The 11,465-nt window shown below is 49.4% G+C and overlaps 1 protein-coding gene across 1 annotated transcript in view; it reads left to right on the top strand.

Annotated features, from left to right (window-relative positions):
• LOC139233687 (corticotropin-releasing factor receptor 1-like) overlaps positions 1-11,204 on the top strand; it is a 350,288-nt gene extending 339,084 nt beyond the window's left edge. Inside the window, exon 12 of the mRNA XM_070864095.1 lies at positions 11,064-11,204. Within this exon, the coding sequence (XP_070720196.1) occupies positions 11,064-11,204 (141 nt within the window). The remainder of the gene's footprint in view (positions 1-11,063) is intronic.
• The last annotated feature ends 261 nt before the right edge of the window (positions 11,205-11,465 follow it).

The raw sequence follows: 11,465 nt of genomic DNA, 5'->3' as shown, positions 1-11,465 counted from the left end.
AGAGTCGGGTGGAGAGAGTGAGAGAGTCGGGGGGGGAGAGAGCCGGGTGGAGACGGAACTCGGGGAAGGTGGATCACGTTCTTCCAACCCCCTTTGCAGCCACCCCCCAATTACTCGGAAATCTCGGATTGTCAGGGACATCGTTGGACTGGATGAAATCCTGACGTCACAACCCTGTCACAAATCACTGCACAACAACTTGACTGTTAACAATCTGCACACAATGCCCCATGTATGGCCGGGGGAGTGTAAGGTCATACACTTGTGCTGGACTAAGGGACTGCGGCTGGGGGAGGGATATGTCCTCTCAAGTCCGCAATGTGTAAAGTTAGACTGGGCGGTTCCAGTTGCACAGTCCACAGAAACTTCAGGGTGTGGCTTATCATCCAAGGAGACCAATCAGCTATAGGTCATGTGATAATGGAGAACCAATCAGAGAAACGGCTGGCATTCAGTTCGTACAAATAGGTGCGCTTGTTATTCTTTATATGAACTTCCCCAAACCCCTCGATTAGATTCCAGTTTACTCTATATATAAACTCCCCACACCCTTTGATTAGATTCCAGCCGGTAACTCACTCCTGGGTATCTGTTATTCACCACCAATACTCGCCAGCTGAAAACTCACCTCTTCACTAGATTTTCTTCATGTGTTAACCTGAATGGTGAATTTCAGGATACTATTCGAAAACAGGTGAGGAAAGTCCATTAACTCATCGAAGGCCATCTCCCCATCACCCTCACACTATCCCTCCATTGCCCCCCAACTCTCCCATCGAAGTCCATCCTCTCGTACCCTAACTCTTCCAATTATATATTCTGACAAAAGTTCATTGACCTGGAATGTTCAATGTTTCTCCCTCCACAGATATTGCCTGACCCTGCTGAGTATTCCCAGCATTTCCTGTTTTGACTTCCAATTATTGAACCCAGCTGTACTGAAGTTAGCTGCTGCGGTTCTGTGAAATATCAGCCTGTGTTGTGTGAAGAGGTACACAGCTGAATATCCCTTTGTAAAGGGCCAGTGAATGCCAACAATCCCACCTGCTCAGGACCTCCAGTTGCATCCAGTGATCTTTCCATTGGACAGCTCGTTGGTGAAGCAAAGGCTCACCTTGCACATTTTCACAGCTGGCTTGTATTTGGTTGTCAAAGTCATTTACAGAAACCGTCAACATCGTCAACATCCTCACTGAAGCATACGAAAGCATGGGCCTTACACTAAACATCCGTAAGACAAAGGTTCTCCACCAACCTGACCCTGCCACACAGCACTGGCCCCCAGTCATCAAGATCTACGGCGTGGCCCTGGACAATGTGGACCAATTTCCATACCTTGGGAGCCTATTATCAGCAAGGGCAGACATCTACGACGAGGTTCAACACCGCCTCCAGTGCACCAGCGTGGCCTTCGGCCACCTGAGGAAGAGAGTGTTTGAAGACCAAGTCTGGCACCAAGCTTATGGTCTACAGGGCTGTAGTGATACCCGCCCACCTGTAAGGCTCAGAGACGTGGACCATATACAGTAGACACCTCAAATCGCTGGAGAAATACCACCAACGATGTCTCCGCAAGATCCTGCAAATCCCCTGGGAGGACAGACGCACCAACGTCAGTGTCCTCGATCAGGCCAATATCCCCAGCATCGAAGCACTGACCACACTCGGCCAACTCCATTGGGCGAGCCACATTGTCCGCATGCCTGACATGAGACTCCCAAAGCAAGTGCTCTACTCAGAACTCCTACATGGCAGGCGAGACCCAGGTGGGCAGAGGAAACATTACAAAGTCACCCTCAAAGCCTCCCTGATAAAATGCAACATCCCCACCGACACCTGGGAGCCCCTGGCCAAAGACCACCCGAAGTGAAGGAAGTGCATCCGGGAGGGCGCTGAGCACCTCAAGTCTCGTCGCCAAGAGCATGCAGAAAGCAAGCGCAGTCAGCAGAAGGAGCGTGCGGCAAACCAGTTCCACCTACCCTTTCCTCCAACCACTGTCTGTCCCACCTGTGACAGAGACTGTAATTCCCGTATTGGACTGTTCAGTCACCTGAGAACTCACTTGCAGAGTGGAAGCAAGTCTTCCTCGATTCTGAGGGACTGTTTATGATGATAGATAAGGAACGACCATATGCAGCTCAGTTATCAGATACACATATCCCTCAGATATTGATTCGAGTGAGTGCAATGACCTTTGACCCTTCCCTGAATGGATGGCTGCACGGAGTCACAGTAATTGACCAGTCCGCATTCTCCTTTACCTGGATAGTTGGTGAACCAGATTAACACTCACTGCACTCAAACCTCCCTTGTTAGCTTTTACCCAGACCACATGAATAATGTCCCAAATAAAACAGGAAATGCTGGAAATACTCAGCGGGTCAGACAGTATCTATGGAGAGAAACAGTTAACGCTTCAGGTCGCTGACATTTCATCAGAATCTGTTTTTATTTCAGATTTCCAGCATTCACAGTATTTTGCTTTTGACTAAGTTGGGAGATGTGCCATTTACACTGTGTCATCGTACCATATTGTTTCAGCTGCACTGATGGCGGGGCACTTTATTACACAGTTTAGCAGCAGTATTAATGGCAGGACGCTAGGTTTATTATTCAATCATGGGTTGTGTGCATCGCTGCAAGGCCGGCATTTATTGCCCATCCCGAATTACCCCTGGAGAAGGTGGTGGTGAGCTGCCTTCTTGAACCGCTGCAGTCCGTGTGGTGAAGGTACTCCCACAGTGCTGTTAGGGAGGGAGTTCCAGGATTGTGACCCAGCGACGATTAAGGAACGGCCGGTATATTTCCAAGTCAGGATGGTGTGTGACTTGCAGGGGAATGTGGAGGTGGTGGTGTTCCCATGCGCCTGCTGCCCTTGTCCTTCTATACAGTAGAGGTGGTGGGTTTGGAAGGTACTGCCGAAGAAGCCTTGTCGAGTTGTTGCAGTGCATCTTGTAGATGTCACACACTGCAGCCACGGTGCGCCGGTGGTGGAGGGAGTGGGTGTTTAAGATGGTGGGTGGGGTGCCGATCAAGCGGCTGCTTTGTCCTGGATGGTGTCTGTTGTGTTCCTAACACAGATGAGGCTGCACACAGGGAGGTTAAAGTAACAGTGACCTTAGTCTTTATGAAGACACTCCAGAGTGAGGAACAGGCCTTTGGGGCCGGCTTATATACAGTGTTCCCAAGGGATGCTGGGATCCCTTGGGACTTCAGGGGATGCACTCCCTGGTGGCGGAACATGGGAGTGCATGCTTTACAGATACACAGCATCACTCCCCCGCCAAAGTCAAAGTGAAAACTATTTACAAGGTGAGGCAGTCGGGAGCCTTTCTTTCCCTGGTGGACCACCTCAGTACAAATGTCTGTTCTGGTGTGTTGGCTGTGCCCTCGCTGGGCTGGCGTGTTGTTGGCCCTGCAGGGCTGCTAGGTGAGCCTGGCCTTGCTGGGCTGCTGGGTGTGATGGGTTCAATTTCCTGGTCCGACGTGGTGTCATTGATCCTTTGGGTGTGTGTTGTGGGCTCGAAAAAGGTGGTGTCTGCTGTGGGTTATTCAGGGCAGTCTGTGAACCGCAGCCTCGTTTGGTCCAGGTGCTTTCTACAAATGTGTCCATTGTCTAGTTTGACTACAAACACCCTATTCCCTTCTTTAGCTATCCCCATGCCTGCGATCCACTTGGGACCATGTCCATAGTTTAGCACATACACAGGGTCATTCAGATCAATTTCCCATGACACAGTGGCGCGACCATCGTTTACATTTTGTTGCTGCCGCCTGCTCTCTACCTGATCATGCAGGTTGGGGTGAACCAGCGAGAGTCTGGTTTTAAGTGTCCTTTTCATGAGTAGCTCAGCCGGGGGCACCCCTGTCAGCGAGTGGGGTCTCGTGCGGTAGCTGAGCAGTACTCGGGACAGGCGGGTTTGGAGTGAGCCTTCTGTGACTCGTTTAAGGCTCTGTTTGATGGTTTGTACTGCCCGCTCTCCCTGCCCATTGGAGGCTGGTTTAAACGGGGCCGAGGTGACATGTTTGGTCCCATTGTGGGTCATGAATTCTTTAAATTCGGCACTGGTGAAACATGGCCCGTTGTCACTAACCAGTATGTCAGTCAGGCCGTGGGTGGCAAACATGGCCCTCAGGCTTTCAATGGTGGCGGTGGTGGTGCTTCCCGACATTATTTCACATTCAATCCATTTTGAAAAAGCATCCACCACCACCAGGAACATTTTACCGAGAAACGGGCCCACATAGTCGACATGGATCCTCGACCATGGTCTGGAGGGCCGAGACCACAAACTTAGTGGTGCCTCTCTGGGCACGTTGCTCAACTGAGCACATGCTGCAATGCCATACACAGGACTCTAAGTCAGAGTCGATACCGGGCCACCACACATGGGATCTGGCTATCGCTTTCATCATTACTATACCCAGGTGTGTGCTGTGGAGATCCAAGATGAACGTCTCCCTGCCCTTTTTTGGTAGCACTACGCGGTTACCCCACAACAGGCAGTCTGCCTGAATGGACAGCTCGTCCTTTCGCCGCTGGAATGGCTTGATTAGCTCTTGCATTTCAACAGGGATGCTGGCCCAGCTCCCATGCAGTACAAAGTTTTTTTACTATGGACAGCAGAGGATCTTGGCTGGTCCAAGTCCTAATCTGGTGGGCCGTGACAGGTGATTTATCATTTTCAAATGCTTCCATGACCATCAACAAGTCTGCGGGCTGCGCCACCATCAACAAGTCTGTGGACTGCGCCATTTCCACCCCCGTGGTAGGCAATGGTAGCCGACTGAGAGCATCCGCACAGTTCTCGGTGCCTGGCCTGTGGCGGATGGTATAGTTATATGCTGATAGCGCGAGTGCCCACCTTTGTATGCGGGCTGAGGCATTAGTATTTATCCCCTTGTTTTCAGTGAACAGGGATGTGAGGGGCTTGTGATCGGTTTCCAGCTCAAATTTGAGGCCAAACAGGTACTGATGCATTTTCTTTACCCCGAACACACACACTAATGCTTCTTTCTGAATCATGCTGTGGGCCCTCTTGGCCTTAGACAAGCTCCTGGAAGCATAGGCGACAGGTTGCAACTTCCCCGCAAATTTAGTTTGTTGTAATACACACCCGACTCTGTACGACGACGCATCACATGCTAGCACGAGTCTTTTGCACGGGTTACACAATACAAGCAGCTTGTTGGAGCATAAAATGTTTCTGGCTTTCTCAAAAGCAATTTCTTGTTTTTTTCCCCATACCCAGTTCTTACCTTTACGCAATAACACGTGTAGGGGTTCCAAGAGGGTGCTTAGAAAGTTACCAAAATAGCTGAGGAGTCCCAGGAACGTGCGCAGCTCCATGATGTTCTGTGTCCTGGGTGCATTCCTGATAGCCTCTGTCTTGGCGTCTGTGGGCCGAATGCCGTCCTCCGCGATCTTTCTCCCCAAAAACTCCACTTCTGTTGCCATGAAGATGCATTTCGACCTCTTCAGCTGCAGCCCTATGCGATCCAGTCTCTGGAGGACCTCCTCCAGGTTTTGTAGGAGCTCGACGGTGTCCCAACCCATGACCAATATGTCGTCCTGAAAAACCACCATGCGTGGTCCCGACTTAAGTAGGCTCTCCATGTTTCTCTGGAAGATCGCTGCAGCCGACCAAATTGCAAACGGGCATCTTTTGTAGATGAACATTCCCTTGTGCGTGTTGATGCAGGTGAGGCCCTTCAAAGACTCCTCAAGCTCCTGCATCATATAGGCAGAAGTCAGGTCGAGCTTGGTGAATGTCTTGCCTCCTGCCAGCGTCGCAAATAGGTCATCTGCATTAGGTAGTGGGTATTGGTCCTGTAGCAAGAAACGATTAATAGTTACTTTATAATCGCCGCAAATCCTGACCGTGCCATCACTTTTGAGTACTGGAACAATCGGGCTGGCCCACTCGCTGAATTCCACTGGGGAGATGATGCCCTCGCGTTGCAGTCTGTCCAGCTCGATTTCCACTCTTCCTCATCATGTGAGGTACCGCTCGCGCCTTGTGGTGAATGGGTCGTGCCTCTGGGCCCAAGTGGATCCGTACCTTCGCCCCGGAAAAGTTTCCAACGCCTGGCTCAAAAAGGGAAGGAAATTTGTTAAGAACCTGGGTACATGAGGCCTCATCGACATGTAATAGCGCTCGGATGTCATCCCAGTTCCAGTGGATTTTGCCCAGCCAGCTCCTTCCAAGCAGTGTGGGGCCATCGCCCAGGACAATCCAGAGTGGCAGTTCGTGCACCGTGCCCTCGTAGGTGACCTTGACCATGGCGCTGCCCAGGACAGTGATAAGCTCTTTGGTGTATGTTCTCAGTTTCGTGTGGATGGGGCTCAGGGCTGGTCTGAATGCCTTGTTGCACCACAGTCTCTCAAACATCTTTTTACTCATGATGGATTGGCTAGCGCCAGTGTCCAGTTCCATGGCTATGGGTAAGCCATTCAATTTTACGTTTAGCATTATAGGTGGACATTACGTCAAAAATGTGTACACTCCATGTACTTCAGCATCTGCCTCCTCTCTCTGAGGCTCGAAATTGCTTTGATCCATCATGGACCGATCTTCCTCTGCCATGTGGTGGTTAGCAGGTTTTGTAGAGCTTGCAGCTCATCTGCAAGCTCATTGGAGGTGCCCCATTGTTCCACAGCTCTTGCAAACATACCCTTTGAAGCGGCATGAATAGGCTGAATGGAAGCCTCCACAACGCCAACAAGGTGTGAATTGCCTTGCATTCATCCTTTGTTGCAGACTCTGAGTTATCTGGGTCACCTGAGGTCTGCTGGGAGTTGCAGACTCGTGGGTTCTGCCCTGTACATTTCTGCTCACAAACACAGTTTCAGTTAATTTATGAACATTGCGAGCACTTGTGTGCTGAGAGATTTGTTTGGTGTTATCACTGGTGGACATAAACACCTGTGCTATCGCAATGGCCTTACTGAGGGTCAGTGTCTCTACAGTCAAAAGTGTTCATTGGATGGTCACGTGGCCAATGCCCAGTACAAAAAAGTCTCTGAGCATTTGCTCCAGGTAGCCATCAAACTCACATTGTCCTGCAAGTCGCCTTAGCTCGGCGACGTAGCTCGCCACTTCCTGACCTTCAGATCGCTGGCACGTGTAGAACCGATACCTCGCCATCAGCACGCTCTCCCTCGGGTTAAGATGCTCCCGAATCAGTGTACACAGCTCCTCATATGACTTGTCTGTGGATTTCACCAGAGCCAGAAGATTCTTCATGAGGCTGTAGGTCAGTGCCCCGCAGACCGTGAGGAGGACCGCTCTCCTTTTTGCAGCGCTTCCTTCTCCGTCCAGCTCGTTGGCTACAAAGTACTGGTCTAGCCGTTCGACATAGGCTTCCCAGTCCTCACCCTCCGAGAACTTCTCCAGGATGCCCACAGTTTGCTGCATCTTTGCGTTGGATTCGTATACTCATCGCCAGTTGTGTTCCTAACACAGATGAGACTGCAAACAGGAAGGTTAAAGTAACAGTGACCTCAATCTTTATTAAGACACTCCAGAGTGAGTAACAAGCTTTAGGGGCCGGCCTATATACAGTGCTCCCAAGGGATTCTGGGATACATTGGGACTTCAGGGGATGCACTCCCTGGTGGTGAAACATGGGAGTGCATGCTTTACAGATACACAACAGTGTCAAGCTTCTTGAGTGTTGTTGGAGCTGCACTCATCCAGGCAAGTGGAGAGTATTCCACTCCTGACTTGTGTCTTGTAGATGGTGGAAAGGCTTTGGGGAGTCAGGAGGTGAGACACTCGCTACAGAATACCCAGCCTCTGACCCAGTCTTGTAGCCACAGTGTTTAAGAGGCTGGTCCAGTTAATTTTCTGGTTAAATGTGACCCCCAGGATGTTGATGGTGGGAGATTCGGTGATGGTAATGCTGTTGAATGGTTATGCTCACTTGTTGGCGATGGTCATTGCCTGGCACTTGTATAATGCGAATGTTACTTGTCACTTATCAGCCCAAGCCTGAATGTTGTCCAGGTCTTGCTGCATGCGGGCATGGACTGCTTCATTATCTGAGGAGTTGTGAATGGAACTGAACACTGCGTAATCATCAGCGAACATCCCCACTTCTGACCTTTGAAGCAGCTGAAGATGATTGGGCCTAGGACACTGGCCTGAGGAACTCCTGCAGCGATGTCCTGGGGCTGAGTGATTGACCTCCAACAACCACAACCATCTTCCTGTGTGCTGGGTATGACTCCAGCCAGTGGAGAGTTTCCCTAATTCCCATTGTATAGGAGCAGTATTAATGCTGGGGCACGTTAATACGCCATTGTTGGAGCAGTATACATGGTAGGTTACTGTGCTGCTGTGTCGGGGCAGTGTTAATGCACGGGGCGTCTGATCCAGCCCGATGTTGCGCTTTGTTGAGATAGATTGTCTCACAGATTGAGGACAACTGTCACATATAACCCACACACTGTCTTATATAACACACACACTGTCACCTATAACCCACATACTGTGATATATAATGCACACACTGTAGTTTGTAACACACACACTGACCTATATAACGCACACACTGCCCTATATAACACACACACTGCCCTATATAACGCACACACTGCCCTATATATAATACACACACTGTCACATATATAATACACACACTGTCACACATAATACACACTGTCACATATAACCCACATACTGTCATATATAGCACACACATTGTCGTATATAACCCATACACTGTGATATGTAACACGCACCACCCTATATAACACACACTGCTGTATATAACACACAGCACCTATATAACACGCATTGCTGTGTATAAAACACACTGCCATATCTTGCTGCACAACCTGAGATAATGGAAATGAAATTGATATTTGACATTAGCATAACAAGATTGATAGCGAATTGATCACCTGATTTGCAGCCGCCCAGTTTACACCCACCCGAGTGCCTTTACCACTGAGCACGTGTAAACCAGACATGCAATCAACTTGGCATTCAACGGCATTACCATCGCCGAATCCCCCACCATCAACATCCTGGGGGTCACCATTGACCAGAAACTTAACTGCACCAACCACATAAATACTGTGGCTGCAAGAGCAGGTCAGAGGCTGGGTATTCTGCAGCAAGTGTCTCACCTCCTGACTCCCCAAAGCCTTTCCACCATCTACAAGAGATTAGTGAAGACAAACGTAGGTCCCTTGCAGTCGGACTCAGGTGAATTTATAATGGGGAACAAAGAAATGGCAAACCAATTGAACAAATACTTTAGTTCTGTCTTCGCGAAGGAAGACACAAATAACCTTCCGAATGTACTCGGGGATCGAGGGTCTAGTGAGAAGGAGGAACTGAAGGAAATCCTTATTAGGCGGGAAATTGTGTTCGGGAAATTGATGGGATTGAAGGCCGATAAATCCCCGGGGCCTGATAGTCTGCATCCCAGAGTACTTAAGGAAGTGGCCCTAGAAATAGTGGATGCATTGGTGATCATTTTCCAACAGTTTATCGACTCTGGATCAGTTCCTATGGACTGGAGAGTAGCAAATGTAACACCACTTTTTAAAAAAGGAGGGAGAGAGAAAATGGGTAATTATAGACTGGTTAGTCTGACATCAGTAGTGGGGAAAATGTTGGAATCAATTATTAAAGATGAAATAGCAGCGCATTTGGAAAGCAGTGACAGGATTGGTCCAAGTCAGCATGGATTTATGAAAGGGAAATCATGCTTGACAAATCTTCTGGAATTTTTTGAGGATGTAACTAGTAGAGTGGACAAGGGAGAACCAGTGGATGTGGTGTATTTGGACTTTCAAAAGGCTTTTGACAAGGTCCCACATAAGAGATTGGTGTGCAAAATCAAAGCGCATGGTATTGGGAGTAATATACTGACGTGGATCGAGAACTGGTTGGCAGACGGGAAGCAGAGAGTCGGGATAAACAGATCCTTTTTGGAATGGGAGGCAGTGACTAGTGAAGTGCCGCAGGGCTCAGTGCTGGGATCCCAGCTATTTACAATATACATCAATGATTTAGAATAAGGAATTGAGGATAATATCTCCAAGTTTGCCGACGACACTAAGCTGGGTGGTGGTGTGAGCTGTGAGGAGGATGCTAAGAGGCTGCAGGGTGACTTGGACAAGTTAGGTGAGTGGGCAAATGGTTAGGTATGGCCCTTACGGCTCAAGGGATCAAGGGGTATGGAGAGAAAGCAGGAAAGGGGTACTGAGGGAATGGTCAGCCATGATCTTATTGAATGGTGGTGCAGGCTCGAAGGGCCGAATGGCCTACTCCTGCACCTATTTTCTATGTTTCTACAAGGCACATTACAGGAATGTGATGGAATATTCTCCACTTTCCTGGATGAGTGCAGCTCCAAAAACACTCGAGCAGCTCAACACCATCTCGGACAAAGCAGCCCGCTTGATCGGCACCCTATCCACCACCTTAAACATTCACTCCCTCCACCACTGGGAAAACATGGCTTCACCACACAGACTGCAGCGCTTCAAGAAGGAGACTCGCCACCACCTTCTCCGGGGCAACTAGGGATGGACAATAAATGCCGGCCTTGCCAGCGATGCACACATCCAGCGAATGATCAAATAATTTTTTTTTAATACCTCATTCTGTGGAAGAAACATGTCGGATTTGGATAATGAATCACTTGTTGATTCTGTCACTTGGTCAAAAAATGAATTCCTCAGTAACAGGGCAAGTTGCAACAGAAGGCTCATATTTAGCATTTTGAAACCACCAAATTCTGGGGTCACCATTGACCAGAAACTAAACTGAACCAACCACATAAATACTGTGGCTACAAGAGTGGGTCAGAGGCTGGGTATTCTGCAGCAAGTATTTGTTAGTTTGTTGGTTCAGGAATCAATGTGACATCATCACTTGGGGACAAAAGGCTTGGTGCCATGGGTTGGGGCCTGGTGGAGTGGGCCAGGAATCAGAGCCAGTTACTGGGATACTGACTTTACACGCATTAACGTCACAGGAACCTGTGGTCTTCCTTCAGTGAGCAACAGCTACACAATGGCCTAACACAGTGTCCTTTCACAGGTTCGATCTGCTGTGAGGAAAAGGTGGCATCGTTGGCAAGACAACCACTCGATCCGGACTCGAGTTGCCAGGGCAATGTCCATCCCAACATCTCCCACTCGGCTCAGTTTCCAGAGCATCAAGCAGACGACGGCTGTCTAAGCAAAAAGTGCTGGACCAAACTGAGCCGGGCTCACTCTGTCCATCAAACTGAGCCGGGCTCACTCTGTCCATCAAACTGACCCCGGTTCATCCTGTCCAACAAACTGACCCCGGCTCACTCCCTCCAACAAACTGACCCCGGCTCACTCTGTCCATCAAACTGACCCCGGCTCACTCTGTCCATCAAACTGACCCTGGTTCATCCTGTCCAACAAACTGACCCCGGCTCACCCTGTCCATCAAACTGACCCCGTCTCACTC

This window comes from Pristiophorus japonicus, chromosome 21 (genome assembly GCF_044704955.1).
Source record: "Pristiophorus japonicus isolate sPriJap1 chromosome 21, sPriJap1.hap1, whole genome shotgun sequence".
Taxonomy (NCBI): domain Eukaryota; kingdom Metazoa; phylum Chordata; class Chondrichthyes; family Pristiophoridae; genus Pristiophorus; species Pristiophorus japonicus.
This window is presented reverse-complemented; position numbering and strand designations above follow the sequence as displayed.